The sequence below is a fragment of the Vulpes lagopus genome, chromosome 1 (assembly GCF_018345385.1).
Source record: "Vulpes lagopus strain Blue_001 chromosome 1, ASM1834538v1, whole genome shotgun sequence".
NCBI lineage: Eukaryota > Metazoa > Chordata > Mammalia > Carnivora > Canidae > Vulpes > Vulpes lagopus.
The window spans coordinates 109603397-109623016 of record NC_054824.1 but is presented as its reverse complement, the minus strand read 5'-3'; the positions used below and the strand labels follow the sequence as shown (position 1 = coordinate 109623016).

The 19620-nt window shown below is 47.0% G+C and overlaps 1 protein-coding gene across 2 annotated transcripts in view; it reads left to right on the top strand.

The window, feature by feature from the left end:
* Positions 1–200: 200 nt before the first annotated feature.
* APCDD1 (APC down-regulated 1) overlaps positions 201–19620 on the top strand; it is a 30621-nt gene continuing 11201 nt past the window's right edge. The window contains exons 1-3 of one of the 2 annotated variants that reach the window (XM_041759407.1): positions 201–428; positions 12925–13108; positions 16204–16735. In XM_041759407.1, the coding sequence (XP_041615341.1) occupies positions 365–428; positions 12925–13108; positions 16204–16735 (780 nt within the window). In that variant the 5' untranslated portion in view covers positions 201–364. Of the gene's footprint in view, positions 429–7748; positions 12813–12924; positions 13109–16203; positions 16736–19620 lie in introns of those variants that run through there. The other variant, XM_041759413.1, reaches the window with a different exon arrangement.

The following is a 19620-nucleotide window of genomic DNA, read 5'->3' as shown; positions in this document are numbered from 1 at the left end:
CCGCGTCCCCGCCCCGGCCCCGCCCCCGGCCCCTCCCCCGGCCCGCGGCCCGGCCGCCCCGCCGGCGGCGCTCGGGAAATATGAAGAGACGCTGCAGCTGCGGCGGCGGCGGCGGCAACGGCGGCGGCGGACTCGGCAGCTCGGAGCGGCGCGCGCGGCGGGGGCGGCGGCGGCGGCCGGGGCGGGACGCGGAGCGCCCGGGGGCGGCGAGGCCGGGAGGGCGGACAGGCCGGGCCGGGAGCGCGCGCCCCGCAGCCCCCGCGCCGCGCCCCCGGGCATGGGGCGCGCCGTGGCCGCCTGACGCGGGGGCCTGGGCCGGCCGCCGGTGTCCCCCGGGCCGAGGCGTCCCTGGACGGCGGTGGAGATGTCCGGGCCCAGCCGCCTCCTGCTCGCGTACCTGTCCGCGGCCGCGGCCCTCCTGCTCCACGGTGAGTTCCCCGCGCCGCCGGCCGGGGCGTGCTCGCAGGGGTGCGGCACCCACGCACGCGCCCACGCACACGCACACACGCGCCCACGCACGCGCCCACGCACGCGCCCACGCACGCGCCCACGCACACGCACACACGCACGCGCCTACATTTCGGCTCCGACACGCCGCGTCCAGGCCCGGGAAGGCCCCTACGGACGGCCGCGCTTTCCGAGCGCAGACGGTCCCAGGTGTCCGGGCGCGCGGGAGGGGCTGGTGCCGAGGCCCGGCCTGGTGCGCTGCGGGGCGAGCGGGGCGGGCGGAGGAGCAGCCCGCGAGGTGCCGGGCCCACGGGGGCTGGTGCTTGCCGGCCGGGGTGAGGGGCGCTCTCCCACGCGCTCTGCCACGCGCTCTGCCACGCGCACTGGGGCCGTCGCGAGGAGCAGGGGCTCGGGGGCCAGGGGTGGGTCATCCCGGGCCGGGCCGGACACCGGCCCCCTTGGTGCTCTCGCTGGACGGTTGTTTCTGGGCGCCGCGCGCCGCCTTTTCTCCGGGGCCCGCGAACCCTTAGGCAGAGGACGTCGGCGCTTTCAAGGGGCTCCAGGACTCGCCGTGGGAACCGCAAGGCCGATGGTGTGGTCGGTCGGTGTCCGCCCTCGCTCCGGCGGCGGGACGCGCGGTGCCGGCTCGGAAGCCCCGAGCGAACTTTCCCGCGCGGTGGACACCTGCCGTCTGGGCAGAGCCGCTCCGCCGGAGCGTGGCCCTGCCGCCCTCCACGCCACCAAACCTCCGGCAGCCCTGCGGGCCAGAGGGCCGGACGAGCACCCTCGAGGACGCCCCGTTTCTGAGCAGGACCCGCAGCGGGGTGGGGCTTCGGAATGCTTGGATGCTTGGTCAGGGCCGCGGTGATCCCCCACCCCCACCCCCACCCCACCAGCCCTACAACCTAGGAAGGCAGGAGCCATGAACCCCGCAGCTCTACCCGAGTGGCTCTTTTCTGGGGGGTCCTGCTCCAGGGCAGACGTCTCCAGCCCTGTGGGCCCTGCTGAGGTGTCCGGTGGGGCCAGACCTGCCTGAATTGCCAGGGTGTGTACACGGAGCCCCAGTGATCCCAGACTTTAAAACTTAGGATGGAAGGCTTGCAGTTTGAGGGCCAAGGAGAGAAGGTATAATTATAGGGTTGCACTCCCAGGCCCATCTGCTTAGAATTACAGAGCAGTTTTAATCTTTGGCTGAAACATGAAACAAATCAGAGCCAATGAACAGATCAAACAGCAGCTGCCACATGCACCAGAAGAAAGAGGGTGAGAGAGATGAAACAGAGAAAATTGTCCCCTTAAAAAAAATCTGTTGTGATATCTGCGAACAAAAATGGCAGTAGGGTCAAATGATTTTAAAATGAGAAATGACTTGGAAGTTTGGCATAAGCAGGATCGTTTTCTGCGTGTTGGACTACAAAAGTGGTCCTCAGATGGGCAGCTTGGAGAAGCTTATTATGAACTTTTTCTCCCTCTTTTCAGAAGTGGGTGTTGTGATTATACTTCCTACCCTGCCCGCCAGGCCACGCTGGGATAGTGACTAAATAGTTGGTAAGAAAAGGCCAGTATATCCTTGTGAGCATAGCTATCTGCATCTCCAAATTTGAGTCTGTGCTGGCCTGAACTTCTTGGGATGAGAGATTTACCCAGACCCTGTTGTGCTGGGAGGGAGGAAGGAAGGGGGCAGTATACCCCAAGGTAGGGGTGGGAGGCAGGCCCCATGCACATGTGTATGTGCCTGTGTGGCGAAGAGAATATAAGATAAAAAAGGGGTTTGCAAATTTTAATTGAATGACATGGATACCCTGCAAAAAATTTATCCAGTTTCAAAGTGAATCTGCAATGGCAACATTATTAACACTGAAGTTGCTCAAAGACCAGTTTGGATCCTGCAGGGAGTGTTGGACTGGAGCACAAAAAATAAGCAGATGGAATGGTTGTTCAGTGTATAAGTCCTTGAGATTTAAGAAAGGCTTGTCATAATTCATTAGGATAATGTAAAACACTAGGAAAGAATTGAGTATTCTCATGTTCCTCTTTTTCCTCCTGATATTCCCCAATTGAAGTAATTTTAACTCAGTATTAATCATCTTAACCCAAGAGAATGGCTTGAGGACTGTGTTCTACTCTAGAGTTGGGGGGGTTTACAAGCATGTAAAAATTCTGTAATGACAGACAAGCTTGATCATATATTTTAATGGTTATGAGTCCAAAAGAGAGTACCTGAAATCTTCTTAGAATGGCTTAATCCTGGTATCAGGATTTTTTTTCCCTGATGCCGAGGCATCTTGTATTGCCAAACATAGGATACTATTTGTCTATTTATGGTAGCAATTACCAGGCAACAACACACTTTCTGGGGTTAGGAATGTATTTGTGACAAATTTTAATAAATGTAGTTTTGGACATCATTTATAGATTGCTGCACTAGCAAGCCACATTAATAAGACTAAAAAGTGCACAAGGCCTTCATGAAGAGTCTTTGTAAGGATGCTATAGAAACTATGATATTTGGTCTGCAGCCTTTGCTGTTTGTTGGTTACTTTCATTTCAACTCACTGCAAGTCATAAATCACCCCTATGTCCTGCTGGTGAGTAAATTAGGCTCTGGCTGGATTTGAACCTGTTGTTTGTTTTTGCTGTTTTTCAAAACTGTAAATGTAGAGCAAGACTCAAGTTCAAAATTTAATGGCATAAAAGTATACGTGTCAATTTTACTTTCATCTCCTTCAACTTCTGAAAACAATTGCATTTCTTAATCCAAATAAAACCTATTGAATGTCACAGAGGTATGCAGCTGGAAGATGTCCATTATCACTGTTTTCTTTGCTTAGATGAAAAGCCACAAAAATCATTCGGCTCCAGAAACACAGATTAGCATGAGGTATTCCAGAATAAGTGGTACTTTAATGCTTAGCAAAGTGCTGACCTTCTTTGCTAATGGAAACATTTAAGTTTTGGAACTGATGCTGGGGGAGATGTTCTACTCCTCCCTCCACCCCCCCACCCCCGCCAGTGCAGTTTACTTGTGTAGAACTCGTTGACTTTTCTGAAAGGAGAAGGTACTTTTGAGCTATTCCTTTTCATTCAAGCATATTCTAGCAAAACGTTAAAAAAAAAAACAAAACTGTAGATTTCCAAATGAGAGCTTACCCAACAAAATCATAGGAAACACTTAAATAGGGTAAATTACGAATCTTTGAAATACTGTTGTACTGAAGACAGTTTTTGTAACCAAGAAAACAACATGTTTCCCCGTACCCTTTCCCCCTTGGTCATAAAGTGAAATCTTGAAAAGAAATATGACTCATTGGTACATAAGCAGGGAGCAAGGGTCTTAGATGTTAAATATTCTCTTGCGAAATCAATTGACTTGCTTCAAACATGTGGCTGGGCAGATCTATAAGAGTCACGTTCACTCTTTTTCTCCCCAAATGAGAAAAGAACTAAACCTTAAGTGGATGATATGACTGTGTAATTACATACTGTTTAGGGACACTCTGATGGCAACTATACTCAAAGTGAAGCATGAGACATTTAAGACTAGAAGCACGAAAAGATAGGTTAGTGATTGTATACATCTGCCGAAAGCTCACTAGCAGGACATGCCTTCAACGGACGCTGGTGTATAGTGTTGAAGTGACGAAACTGCCATCATTGTCCATGCACATCTTCTCACATGTGTCAAGATGTCATGCGTACAGGTCCTTGTTTGGTTCTAATTTGGGAATAGAATTATTCTGGAAAGTCACGAGACAGGAATCGAGGCTCGAGAAATAATGTGGTGTCACCCTAAAATTATTAAGGGTATTCTGTTCCATAAGGGTTTTCCAGTTTTATTCATTCAGCAGGTACATTTATGAGGCCCTACTGTGTGCCAAGTACCACTGCATGCCAGGGACAGGAGCTGTGAGGAGGCGCATGCCCCCTCTCCTGCAGAGCCCCAGAGAATATCGAGGGGTGCAGAAGCTTGTTGCCGAGCCCCTGAGCTGGGAGGATGGCGTGCTCTGTGTGACTGCAGTACTTTCTCTGCTGAGAATCCCACCAACCCCACGCACACCATGCACACACACACCATGCATGCACGCACGTGCACACGACCATGCTAAAGAGCATGGCTGTGGCCTCAGCAGTCAGCTACAGACGCAACATGCATATTGTATAGTTTGTGGCTCAACCCCACTGTCTAGCCTGGGGACCATGGCTTTAGAAAGAAAATGACATAGAAAATTACCTCATTTTCAGCTACGGTTGAATGGGGCCAAGAATTTGAAATCTTGACTTTATTGTATTTCTCATAAAGGGAAAAATATTTTTAGATAAAAAGGTTTGAAGAGTGGTGAAAGCAGCTCTTCTAGCTTTTACCTCAAAAAACAAATTGGAAATAAAAATAAGAGCTTCGTAGGCATAGCTGCCCACATGGTAGTAAAATCCAGTTTGTCTGCAATGCATACAAGTTATTATTCCAGCACATGGAAAGCTGTGCTGGAGTTTATCTAGCAGAATCCATGGTAAAGCATACATTTACAGTAATGACTGCTTATTTAATTGGGCAGGGCAATTTCATGGCTAAGTAATTACCTGCATTTAATCTAATCAGTCACATTTTATCTGTTTTGGGTTTTTACATATCATACCAGTTCTAACTTGAGAATACGTTCTCATTCTGATTATCCAAGTAATACATGTCACATTATTTAAAACAGAAGCCTGTGAAATGAGCAAGATCATTCAGGATCCCCTACCCAGAGACAACCATTGCTGATATGTTTATTTAGCCATTTTGGATTTTTTTTAAAAGCATTGAACTACATATTATAGAGACTGACCTGATCAAAGATTCAGTCCCAAGAGTGCTTGAAAATTGTCTCTTCCCTCACTAATTTTCCATTTTATTACACATAAAATGGTTTGGAGCTTTTGGTTCTCAATCTTGATGGGCAGGTGAGAATATAGCTGGAATATAGCTAGATAATTCAAAAATTTTAAAACTTTTTAAAAAATGGTATATGCATGAGAGAGAACCTCACACATAGTAGGCACTCAGCTAGTTGGTGAATGAATGAATATTGACTTTCAAAAGGCAAGTAGTCACTGCTCTGTCTGCATATTCATTCCCCCACCCTTCACTGTTCTGTTTCATCCCTCCCTGTCCTTGGATTGGTTGCTTCCTGAAAACACGGTGGGTTGAGGAGCAAGCTTTGCTGCAGATGGCTGTAGCAGAGTAGTATATTCATTCCCTTTGACAACTAACTGTGCTAAGGACTGCTTTCTGAATGCACAATCTGGTGAATTCAGTTGTGTCAACAGTCATCTGGTCACAGGGCTTTGTATTTAGGATATAAATCTCTGTATAAATGGTCAACCCTATGCTTCCTTTCATTTCAGGGATTCTGGGTTTTGTTTTGTTTTTTATTGGTATCTTTGAGAGTTCTCAGTCTCTGAACAGTAGACTACTACAATTATGATAGTGGTTAAGGTCACTGTGCAGTCATTTTGAACTTCTGTTACAGAATGTCTTATTCCCTGGTGGTTAATCACTCGCACGTGCACACACGCACACACATGCATACGCGTGAATAAACCATCCAGAGCTCTAGGATCTCATTTAGTTCTCTAGAAGCGGTAATCTAGAGAATTATACCCTAAACCCTTCAGGAATTAATTTTCATTTACAACAGGTAAATAATTTCCTTCCAAAGTCTACTATTTTCTGCCACACTTACTTGAAAGGAATACCCACTTGTCATAATTTTATCTGAGCCCAGGCTATGAGACCCCCAGTGTTGGAGACCATTTTATGGTAAAGTCATTTTCCCGATTCAGAACTCTGCTGGATACGGAACAGTGCTATGAAGAGCTTCCAGTTCAGTTGGTATCTTTTGACTGACAGCTTATATAACACTTCACATTAAAGAGTACTTCTTTAAAAGAAAGAAGTGGTTCTAAAGAATGGTTCTCCATTTGTAACTTTCTACACCCAGGTAGTAACTGGCATTTGATAAATGAGATCACATATGTATAAAGTAGATTGTAAAGTGTTACACAAACTTTATTATTACTAGTATTATAATTTTTACTTTTATGCAGGTAGTAAAAGGCATGTACGTAATTGGATGAACTACCAAAGCCACCTGAGGACTAAATTTTCATTTACTTTCCTATTGTATAGTTGTTTTTTAAGACTTTGAGATCCTCTTTTCCTTGGATTCATTTATAGCAAAATATTGATAAATGAGAACCCAATTTACTAGTCTTCTCAATTATAATATCTAGATCTATAATCTATATTATCCAAATCTATAATATCCAAAATATCTAGAATCCTCAGTTAACCAAATGTCGATGTTATTTGTGCCTATGCTCCCACACACAGCCTTCCTCATTCTGGATACAGGGACTCTATGCGGCCCCTATAGGGACCAGTGTTCCTAATAATGACCATGAACCACTTTGAGAACCTGAACCATCAAAGAACGCCCATAAATGTCAACTGCATTCAATATACAATGGCAGAATTTTCAGCAATGAGCTATTGTGACTAGTCGACATGTCCAGTTAACATAGGTAGTCCAATTACTTGGAGGTTTTAAAAAGTGATTACATGTAACAAGCAAACTTATTATGAATAATAGGGATACTCAGACAGCAACTATTCTATTAGTCACCACCCCTGAGTATTGCGTTGCTAAGTACCAGGATGATGGATTTCCACAATTTAAGATTAAGATATATAAATATTTTGCACAAGTTTCTTTTCAGATGTAGTGCTAAATTAGTGTAAGTTCTACTTTCCTTTCTCTCTCGCTTCCTCCCTCCCTCTTTCCTTTCTTTGACTATAACTTCTTGTATACCTTCTCCACAACATTCAGAAGATGGTCAGGACAGAAAACTCAGAGGCTATAAGAGAGATTTACTGCTATTTGTTCAGATTGTTCCCATCTCATCTCTTCCTCATTTATTCAGGCAAAAATGATATACTGAACCATCATCATAGAAGCTTCAAGATGGATCTTCCTGTATCCCATCTGCTTCTCATGCCTCCAAAAATGGGAAAATCGGTCTTCCCCAAAAGGAATTCTATTGTGCTGTTACATTGCTTAAAATCTTTTGGGGATTCCCTGGGTGGCTCAGCGGTTTAGCGCCTGCCTTCAGCCCAGGGTGTGATCCTGGAGTCCTGGGATCGAATCTCACATAGGGCTCCCTGCATGGAGCCTGCTTCTCCCTCTGCCTGTGTCTCTGCCTCTCTCTCTCTCTCTCTCTCTCTCTCTCTCTCATAAATAAAATCTTAAAAAAAAAATCTTTTGCTGGTTTCTCTTTGCCTTTCCAGTGAAATGCACTCAGTATGATTCATGGCACTCCTGATTGTGGTCCTGCCTCTCTTCTTCTGTTCCTCTGTTGTGAACCACCCTATGATCCCTCCTCCCTGAGCCCAGCCCCAGTTCCTCCTATATGAACCCTTCCTGTCCACCTGTTTATGTTGGATATGCTGTATACTCTGCCTAAACCACTTCCATTCAGTGTTCCAGGCATGGTTGGCCCTCCATGAATCCTTGTAGGATAAATTCAGAGCCTGCTCTTTCTGTCCTATCAGTCCCTCTACAAACCCACTTGGGATCTGGTGTCCAGCCCATTGGATACTCCCTCAGGGCATAATGTTTGTAGCTTCCATACTTAGACTAGATCCTTGTCCTTCAGAACTTTTCTGATGGTTTGAATGAGTTGCTAGTTTCAGGCCCAAATTGGAGTTGATGTACTCTGAGTGGCACAGTGAACACAGAGGTCCCTGGGTTGACCAGAAGTCTAAGGCTGTTCTCCCTGGAGGGCACAGGATGGCTAATCCTGAGACATAAGTCTTAGGGATAAGGAAAGCTGTTCAACTTGCCCCTTCTTGCAGCTAGACCTGATGCTTCAAATGACCTTTTAATTCTAAGCCATTTAATAGAAGTAGCACTCATGAGAAGGTCAACTGGAGCTTCCACACAAGACAAGCCAAGTAAATATTGGAGACTACTGTTGGCGGTTGACTGCAGACCCGAGACAGTTTGTCCGACCGTACAGCAGTTCCTGATTTCACATTACCCATTTAATTTTGCTACCTAAGAGTAAGGTGGTGGGTACTTCAAAGGGCAAAGATAGAAAGAGAACAATCCAACCAAAAAAAAAAAAAAAAAGAAAGAGAACAATCCTATTTTTTCTACCCTAAAAATATAGTAGCAGCCTCGTGTGCAAACCATAACTCACTGTATGCTGAGGAGCCATGCTTACTATAGAGTTCTTCTCCACCTGGCTGCTCATGCTGCTGATCTTCTGCACTGAGCCTTACCAGGTCTCTAATTTTTGCTTATTGTCTGATAAGAGTGGTGGCCAAGTGGAGATTTGTCTCTAGAAACCCAAGTGATGTAATGATCTTTTGCCTCTTTCTGAATGATTGCCATATTGGTGGTTCTGGTTGTGGGATTTTATTTCTTCCACCCCTGGTTAAAAAGCATCACTATGGGCTCCCTTCCTCTGTGAATGGCTTTCTGAATGACCCATGCAGATTCTGACCACCACTCCCTCTTCCTCTGCCTTTGAACTCCCAGCTTCCTTCCCAGAACCCTCCTTCATCATCTCCACCCTTGTTCTTTGACATCCAGGCCAATGAATCCTTGCGAGCCTCAAGGTCAGAAAAACTTATCTTCATTCTTCTTCATGCTTCCAGCTCCTACAATATACAAAGTAAGAGTGAATAGGTATTTGTTAAACTGAGTAGAATTTGTCAACAACCACAGAGCCTGGTGCTTTGGGTTCCGCCCTCTTCTGTATCAGGATCTCCAGTTAATTGTTGGGGAGCCCTGTATCTTTCTTTACTCTGAGCACTCTGTCCTGCTCAGAGCTCAGAGGGAACCTGGCTCTGGACAACTTTCCCATTATTTTAACTGTGCTGTTAGGAAGGATTTTCTGAAGGCAGTCTAAAAGCCTGATCATTATTTAAAATAATAACACATTTAATGAGAACTGTGTGTCTGTGCTAACGAAGACAGGCTCAGTGAATCCTGAGACCAACCCTAAGAGATAGGTAATGTTATCCCCTCTTTGCAAATGAGTAGATGGAAGCTTGAAGAGGTTGAGTCATTTGCTTAAGATCACCATGCTAATGGTGTGTTTCATCAATTGGAAGATACAGCTTTTTTCCTATTTTAAGATCTCTGCATTGGATGTGCATTTTAGGGTTGATGGGGGTCCCAGCCCCGGTGAGCTTCCCTGATACAGTCTTAGCCTGTGTGAACCTGGCCACAACAGCTCCTACAGTCATCACGTCACTTCTTTTATGTTTCTCCTTGTTACTCCATGTCGATGGATTAGTTGCAAATAGGTCTGTTTTGAAAATAGAGTAAATGTTTGAGCCACGCGTGCTTGGTTATTTTCTCCATTACCCACTTATAAATTACACTCTTCAGAATCAGTGTGGCCTTGTAACAGAGCAGTGGAGTGTTAATTTGACATCAGTGAGGAAAATGTTTATCACTGGAACAATAAACTGCGATTCCATATTTTCTCACATAGCAACAGTCAGTTACATAGAAAGGATGATACCCATAGAAAGATGTGGCTCCTGGGGGGCTCAGTAGGTTAAGCATCTGTCTTCGGCTCAGGTCATGATTCCAGAGTCCTGGAATCTAGCCCCGCATGGGGCTCCCTGCTCAAGTGGGGAGTCTGCTTCTCCCTCTTCCCTATGCCCTCCCCCCTCACCTCACTCCGGCTCTCTCTATATATAAATATATACGATCTTAAAAAAAAAAAAAAAGATGAGGCCGTGTTTGTTTGCTATTGAGATACAGGCAAAACAAACACTTGTCACAGGTGAAGCATTGCAACTGAAGGCAAGAAACATTGTCAAATCTCCTTGAACAGATAAAAGCAAGAGAGAGCAGTAGGGCATTGCTGTGCAGGATTCAGTGGTATCTCAGGACTGTTGTTCAAGCATGGTGTCATCGTTGAACTGCGAGTGTTTTTGTCACTGGTACTAAAATAATGATGCATCTTAACAATCCTTGAAGTCTTGGATTCGATGAAATCCTTTAAGTGGCAGATCCAGTTTCAGACTCAGGCAGCCTAGATCCAGAGCCTTGCCTATATCCACTATCCTTCCGGCTTTTATTATCTTTACGGGAAAGCAGTTCCAGGGTGTAAAGGAGTTTACAAATCAATTTTCAGAACATAGCTTGATTGATAGTGAGATAATGGTCCTTTACCACCTGTTAGTGTCACATTTAAAGCAGAATCTTCCCCAACTCCCAGCGCTTCATAAGTTGAATTAAAATCTATCTTGTTAGCCACATTGTAATTGGTCACACAGTCATTGACCTATTAGACGGCAAGCTGTGATATCTTTCATTGCTTGATCCCCTAACTGAGGATTCAGGAACTGCCTCCCATCATCAAGATAATTACAACTCTTGGGATTGGTGGAGGTACAGTCCATAGTACCCCCTCTCCCTTCTCTAGTTCAGAGCCAACTGAGAGATCCACAGAGTCCTCAGACAAATGGGGATGAAAACATGAGAACTGTGATAACTACTCAATCAGAAGACACAGCATAGACAGATGTCCACGGTGGGGTTGCTAATAGTTCACCCCTGAATTTTTCAGACTTTCCACCTGGCCTAGTGCCACAGCCAAACAACTAATGGGTCAGGGCCCTTACTACATGGCAGGGGTAGGCACTGATCCAAATCCATGTGCAGTTGGCCCTTTAACAACATAGTTTAAACTGTGTGAGTCTACTTACTTAAATGTGGATTTTTTTTTTTTATAAAGACAGCACAGTACTGTAAGTGTATTTATTTTTCCTTATAATTTTCTTGATAACATTTTCTTTATCCTAGCTTACTTTATTGTGAGAATACAATATATAACACATATAACACATTGTTCAAGGGCAAACTATATTTTGAAAAGAGGCCAGTTTGGCAGAGAGAACTGAATGGCATAGTCATGCACGCCTGTTTCCAACTTGCACACAGCTTCACTGGGGAAGGTTGAATGAGGGATGAGGAGAGAATACCTAGAAATGTCACTCTTCCTCCATGGAAGCAGGGGCCACTGGAAGGAAGGGCCTCACTGAACCACTGTGAGCACCACCACCATCAGATGTGGATTTTGGAGATTTAACATTTCTCTCATTTTTGCTGGGGTCCAAAGCACCTGGCTGGGCTAAACAGGGTTGGTGGTGAGGTTGCATTTCATGTGAATGATCCCTCATAAGTCCTGGCTTCTCTATGAAGTTAATTAGGTGTTGATTACAAAATATTTAACTACCTCTTCATAGGTAGCATTCTGATGGGTGTATTTTATTCTGTGTATATTTTTATTTTATTTTTTGTATGTCTAGTGTTTTTTGGTTTTGAGCTTTCTTTTTGTTTTGGGGTTTGTTTTGGGGTTTTTGTTTTGTTTTGTTTTTACTAACACAGTACAGATTATTTAATAGGTCCACAATAGAGGTGTGTTGATGTGATAATTACTTCAGGAGTGAATCTTCAAGAAAACAGTGGGCTTTCAGATTACAACTCCATTTGTTGGTGTTATGCTTTATTCTGAACACGGGCTGGTGGTTATTTTGCATGTTTAAGTATCTGTCGACCTAAACTGCTTATACTGAAGATGAACTTATTCCTGATATTCCTTTATCTGTGGAAAATAAAAATAGGCTTCTTGTAGTTATTCTTTTTTTTTTTTCTTTCTTGTAGTTCTTAATTGAGAACCCTATATTAGCAATGACTTTGTGGGTGTGAGAGGCTAGAGTGGGAAAGGGATTGGGGGAATGTGTCCCACACATACCCCGCTGGAGGGGGGCGGTCTGTGACTTGCACACACCCCCCCCCCCCCATGGGCAGCCCTGTAGAGGGTGGCCATCCAGCGATGAAGAGAACCAGAAGATGCGTGGCTTAGTAGGAGCAGATGTCAGTTAGTCCTCCAAGTTGTTCCTGAGCCTCCTCCATTCCCTCAGAATTCCCCTTCCACCGAGGCTGGTCCCCGTGCTCCCCCCGACCCCCAGATGTGCCACTGCATGAGCCCATCCTTCCTGCTGACTCCTTTCTTACACCTCCCTTGGGTGACTTTGGAACAATGTTCATTTGTCTCTTCGTAAGATTCATCAGTCTGCACTGTAAGCTCTCCCCTGGATGCGCCACCTGATTTTCCATTTCACAGATGCGGGGATTGGAGCTCAGGCTTTGCCAGGAGATAGCCAAGAGATCTCCCGAGAGACAAGTTGTCTCTGTGGGTCTCGGCTTTCTACCCTGGGAAGTGGTCTCCCGGGACACGGGATGTGTCCCTTTGAGATGTGAACTCCTGGAGAGCAGAGACAGTGATACACCCATGGGGTAGGAGTGCATTTCCCATTTGTGGTGATTCCTTGCCAAGGAGGCAGCCCCTCAGCCCCACTCCTGTCTGCCCCGAGCTCTCCTTTCAGCGAACTTCCCGCTTTTCTTCCAGGGCTGGGAGAGGGTTCAGCCCTCCTTCATCCAGACAGCAGATCCCATCCCAGGTCCTTAGAGAAAAGCGCCTGGCGGGCTTTCAAGGAATCACAGTGCCATCACATGCTCAAACATCTCCACAATGGTGCAAGGATCACCGTGCAGATGCCACCAGCTATTGAGGGCCACTGGGTGTCCACCGGGTAAGAGGGCCGGGACCAGACCGGGACCGGGTGGGAGGGGAAGGCAGGGGAAGGCCTTCCTTGAGGCTTCTCGGATGCTCAGAGACTGTATCCTCTCTGCAATGGTCCGGGTGTTATCTAAGTTCTAACTAAAAGCCGAGCAACACTTTGAAACTCTGGTTGGGAAAGAAACCGAGCTAAAGACTGTAGAAATGTTAGCTAAAGCAAAGATGCCTACCACTGTTAACCACAGGCGGGGAGTGAATGGGTCCTTGTTTACCGAAGTCTGCTGGACCACTGGTGTATAAAAAGAAGCCATTAGCAAGTGAAATTAGGAGTCTGTGTTTCACCAACCCTGAAACATAACTTGCAAGCTTCTGAGGATCTGAATATTCTAGCCATATTCTGGTAATTTAATATATGGCTTCAGGGTTCTAAGAGTAAGTGAAAAGGTACTCAAGCTACCTCTACTAGCAAGGGCATAGTTCTTGGACTCATTTTCAGGCTACAGAGCTGAGATTTATCCCAGTTTGAGCTCTGGCTTATCTTCCAATAGAGCTTTTAAAAATAGCCTAGAGGCAAACCTGTGATTTTTTTTTTTTTCCCCTACCCATTAAACTGTTGAGATTTAACAAGGCTCACTCTGGGATCTGATCACTTCTCCAGGTACCTTGGGAAGGGATCAAATGCACACAGAAAAGAGAAGAGAAAGGAATTTTTATAAGATGTTGAAGACCCGGGGGATCCCTGGGTGGCGCAGCGGTTTGGCGCCTGCCTTTGGCCCAGGGCGCGATCCTGGAGACCCGGGATCGAATCCCACATCAGGCTCCCGGTGCATGGAGCCTGCTTCTCCCTCCGCCTGTATCTCTGCCTCTCTCTCTCTCTCTCTGTGACTATCATTAAAAAAAAAAAAAAAAAAAAAAAAAAAATCTTAAGATGTTGAAGACCCAGAGGTTTTTTTTTTTTTCTAAAGATGTGGTTTCGTAAAATAACTGTGTGATAAATATTTACACAATCTTAATATGATGTACTTTTAATTAATTTATCATTTTATTCAAACAAATATTTATTGAGTGTACAAATATTTACGGTGTGCCTAGCACTGTTCTAGATTTTGTGTATATAGCAGTGAACAAAACAAGACATGGTCCCTGTCTTCAGGAATTTTACAAATAAACATACAAAGAAGTACTATGAAGAGGGGAAAAAAACAACAGGTGCTCAAGGAGAATACCAGGGCCTTATTTTAGGATGAGGGTGGGGTCCTTACCAAAGGAAAGGACACTTGAACTGGGATGCCCTTAGCTGTGCGAAGACCCAGGGAAGAACTTTCCATCTGGAAGAACTGGGAAAGACTGGGTTGGAGAAAGAACTGATCCAGAGCCCTTGTAGACAGGGTATAGTAAACCCAGGTGTAGTGATCTGGGAGGGGCAGCTCCAGATGAGGCTGCTGGGGTGGGGAGGGTCAGCTCCAGGGCAGGTCTGGCCAGATTGGAGTTAGATCTGAGAGAACTAGAAAGTCATCGAAGAGTTTGCAGCAAGGACAATGCTTAAGACATGAGTCAGCTTTTGCACAAGGCACTCTGGCTGCTGTGCAGCAAACGGGTGGTAGAAAAAGGGAGAATGACCAATTAAAAGATGGTTACAACATGTGCATCTAGAGGTGACGAGGCCTAGGTGAGGGGGGTGGCCGGCCCAGTGGAGTGTGTGAGGACTTGAGATATGTTGAGTCCTGAGGCCAAGCAGCACACTTACAGTGCCCTTATAAACAGACCACAATGACCACTCACGCTGGACGAGGCCTTCTTCAGAAGGGGAGGACCTCTGTGGCTCCTCTGACAGACCACAGGGCCCAGGGTTCCCCTGAGTGCCTTCTGTGCACGTGCCCTCATTGGACTTCCACTGACAGCCTTTCCCAGCGGTGCCCACTTGGAGTAATGTTTACCTTGTACCAGTGTGTTAAGGGGAAAATGGAAATGTCAGTGATTTTGAGAGTAATAGGCCTTTGGGATTTCAGCTCCACTGCTTCATTTAGCAATGCTGAGTCTGCTCAAATCATATTGTCAATAATATATAGTAAATATTATATATGTGGTACATGTGTATATTATATATTCTATTGAGTTCTGATATTATATAGTTATATATTTATCACAGACTCAAGCAGAGTTATAAGGCCAAACCTGATGGATGTAAGTCATGATATAACTGAGATTAGCATCTAGTGGAGAGTTACAGAGGTCGGATTCATTGGCCGATGTGTTGAAGAAACCCTTCAACCCTTCTGGCGTTTCCCTGGTGCTAGCTGTGCTGCACAGCTAGGAACTGGCCATGGGTAGGGCAGTGATCAATTCCTGTCAACCATTTGTGCCCTGTAGATCTAGTCCAAGTATCTCTGGCCTACGAATCTAGCATTTATCTAAAGCCACAGCAAAAAAAACATTTTGTCGTCATTTTGTCAGTCAGCATAAACAAAAGGAGCCCTTACTTCTGTTACGTTAGCTTTGCTTTCACTAATGGACTCTTTTCCCCAGTAGAGGGAAAATTAATTTTCAGTAGATGGGAGGGTGAATTTCTAATTGCCCCTAAGTGACTTCTCCCCAGACTAGATTCCATTTCAGGATGACAGACATCCAGCACCTGTCTGCTCTAGACAAGGTCCATAGAAGAGAAGTGTTCAGGAAATCAGCTAGTCTTGGACTAGCCTAAGGAGACTTCCTTCATAGGCCAGCACTACTCTCTTCTCTCTTCCCACCGGAAAGAGAGATGCTTACTTCCCTGGAGTTAGGCCCCCAGGTGGAAGTGAGAAGGGCAGGTTTGGGCTCCCTTAGCTTGTTCATACAATGAATAAGGACTGTGGTGTAGAGAGACTAGGAACACAGCCCGGAGCCAGACTGCCTGGTTTCTCCTAGGTGCTTATGCGGCCCGGGGCACCTTCCCTAATCCCTCATGCCTCGGTTTCTCCAGCTGTAAAATGGAACCATGGGGTTTGCAGCGAGGATTCAATAAGTGGTAGGCACAAGAGTGGCAGCTCAGAGTGAACATTTGTTGCTATGGCCATAATTTCTTGACACTGCCACGAATCTCTTCCTATGCCTTCTCCTTTCCTCCTTCAGCTGTGAGGTGAGGTCAGGCCCAGAGTTCATCACGCGGTCCTACAGATTTTACCATAATAACACCTTCAAGGCCTACCAGTTCTATTATGGTGGCAACCGGTGCACGAGCCCCACCTACACGCTGGTCATCCGGGGCAAGGTCCGCCTACGCCAGGCCTCCTGGATCATCCGCGGGGGCACGGAGGCCGACTACCAGCTGCACAACGTGCAGGTGGTCTGCCACACGGAGGCCGTGGCCGAGAGGCTGAGCCAGCGGGTGAACCGCACGTGCCCGGGGTTCGTGCCCGCTGGGGGCCCCTGGCTGCAGGACGTGCCCTATGACCTGTGGCGGGCGGAGAACGGTTGTGAGTGCACGAAGGCCGTGAACTTCGCCATGCACGAGCTGCAGCTCATCCGCGTGGAGAAGCAGTACCTGCAGCACAACCTGGACCGCCTGGTGGAGGAGCTCTTCCTTGGGGACATCCACACCGACGCCTCGCAGAGGATGTTCTACCGGCCGTCCAGTTACCAGCCGCCCCTGCAGAATGCCAAGGTAGCCCGCAGCTCTCTACTCAGGGCCCAAGTAAGACGAGTGACCCAAGGGGAGGCTCATGGGTGCGGTCAAAGGGACCCAGGAAGCCCCATGCATCAAGGTGCAGAGGTGGGGGCTGCCCAGGGAGGGACCTGACGGCGGGGTGGGGGTGGGGGCTCTGGTTTTCCTAATGACCTACGTTGTGGCCTTGGGCGGTGGTTCCAGAAGGTTCCTAAGGCTCTTCTCAGCTCTAACCCTCCACCAACATCACCTTTGATCTCAGAGGAAATCATAAAGGAAATTCGGAGATGTCATAGCCACACGTGAAAGGGATGTCACAATAGCAATGATCCCAGCCTTGGAGGAGGTGGAGAGGTGCCTGAGGGGAAGGGGGTGCTGCTGTAGACTGTGGGGCTTGTGGTCTCCCACCCGCACTGCTGCTTTCAGAGTTCACAAGGACCCCCTGAGGCAGGTATTGCCTCCCTTGCAGGCAGAAAGGGGAGGTAGCTGAAACTCTGGGGGTTTTCTTTTGCCCCAGGTCATGCACTTGGTGATGTTCTGAACTGGAACTTGAACCCAGACCTCTTTCTCCAGACCCCACATTCATTCCATTCAACTAAGTGAAATGTAAAGTCACTGTGATCACAAGGGAGGATGGAGAGGGGCAGGAAACAATTAAAACCTTATAATGTTCCTTTTTTTGAATGATAGTCCAGTAATTATATTTGGAATTCACAAAGCATTTCCTTCCCATGGGCTCAGAATCCATGTCAGCCTGTAACATGATCTTCCACCACAGAAGCTGGGGAAGCTCCAGGTAGGGAGGGGTGTGCGGGGAGGGGTGGAAGGAGATTTCTCCAGTAAACGCCCCCCATCAGATTGGCTTCTGTGGACTCCTCTCTAGAACAATAACTCTCTAAATGAGGGGCCCCATTTGACTTTTGTTTGATAGTTTATTCATTTTTTTTAATATATTGCTTTTCTTAGTCCTTTGAGCTTCTTATGACTGGTAGAGATATCCCAGAGTACTTCCCCTGCCAAGGACCACTTGGTGTTATCTTCTGTTTATCTGTGCTGTTGTGAGCTCCTGTAATGAAAGTCGCCTTTATTATAATTGTGGGAAATCTGCTGAGGAAGCCCACTTGGCGGGCGCTGCTTCCTCTAGATGCGCCTCACCAGGGACTGTCCCCATGTGTGAGGTGAAGCCAGACAGTCCAGGGCCCCAGATCCAGCCCCTCCCTGGGCTCACAGCATGTCCCCAAGCACAGAACAGGGAGCCAGGCCTACTGGGTCTAGCCGTGAGGTTTCAGAGGCCCTGAGGAGCAAGAGGTAAGTTAGGGCAGTGAAGCAGAAGGTGGCCTTTCTTGCCAGGCCTCCTCAGGATGGGTGAGGAGCAGAGTTGAAGCTCTGCAGGCCCTGTGCATCACACCAAGCCATCAAGAGCACAAGGTGCCATATGTGGCACCTAGGCAAGGGTGGCTTATGAGACGACGGCTAGGAATCATGGGCTCCCCATCCCTTCACGGGACCCTTCCGGGTGGAAGCATCATCCACAGTCGGTGCTGATCAACACGGCTGAACAGCACTTCTCTTGAAATCTCTGGTGTGAGGGAGCAGCCAGGTAAGGGAGCTTTTCTTCTGAACATTTGGCTTCCTCTGAGTACAGTCTAGCCAACTTTTAAATTATCTCTGGGAATGGGGGGTAAAAATGTCATGAATAAAAACAGCCCACAGATAATCCAGAAACATTTGGTAAGCCAAGAGCACCAGCCAGGTCCCACCCTGAACCCTTACGAAGCTATGCTAAGCATGGTGCCTGCTGGCTCTCCAGCAGAGACACTAATAGGCAGCAAACAGCCCAGAGGTGGAAGCAGTGAGGCGGGGAACTGGGTGAGGAGGAGGAAGTCTGACGGAGGAGGCAGGTGCAGTCTTGGAGCTGCCTGGGCTGGTGTCTGGTCGCTGTCCCCTCCTTCAGCTGGTCCTTTGCCCACACACAGGTTCCGATTCCTTTTCGTCAACTACACACACCCATAGAGGCTGCTTTTAGTCCTGAATCGAAAGAAAGGATTAACCATGCACTTTATTTTTTTTTACCTCTATTCCCTCACTCTGAATTTGCCCTTGTATTTCTTGTGGCATGGCTCATCAGGAGGCCAGATAGGTGAAATCAGTATTCCTAGGACCTGTAGCTCTGGAAGATTCCTACTCCCTCCCCAGGCTGTAGGAGGGATTTCTTATGTTGTCAGTGGACTCACTGAACAGAGCCTTCTGTTGAGAGAGCAAAGGCACACACTTGTGGTTCCTGGAGGAGAAATGTCTTGACCATGAGTTATTACCATTGGCATGAGGACTGAGGATGACAGTTGTAAGGCTGACCTTAGAATTTTTATAAACAAAAAAGTGGGAGACGTGTTTGTTTGTTTGTTTGTTTTTTAACACTGTCTAGATAAATTGGCGAGAATATAGACTTTGAAGATGGTAGTCAGTCCTGGAATTCACTTCTCCTGTGGCCATCAGCTGCAGGTGATGGTGGTGTCATCTGCTTCTGAAACCTAATCTTCCTTCAATAAAGTGATAAGACTATAAGACTATAAGACTCAGTTGCATTAGTGTGCAGAATGCTGCCTGCCATCTGGGTAGGGCCCTTCACCAAAGCCCCCTTCTCCCCACACCTGAAGTAGGTAGCCCTTCTGGGCGGGTGTCTCCTAGAGGGATGACAATGACAATCACATCTACTGGGGCCTCAAAGTGTTTGATGATTCATCATCATGAATCATTGCCTCCCGTTTTCTCCTCCCTCCCCTGCCACGGCAATTGTGAGGACATTTACCCAGATACTTAAGAGGTAGACCCTCTAAGCCCTAGGCCTGATTTAAGAAATTTTAAGGGTGGAAAGAACCTTGGGC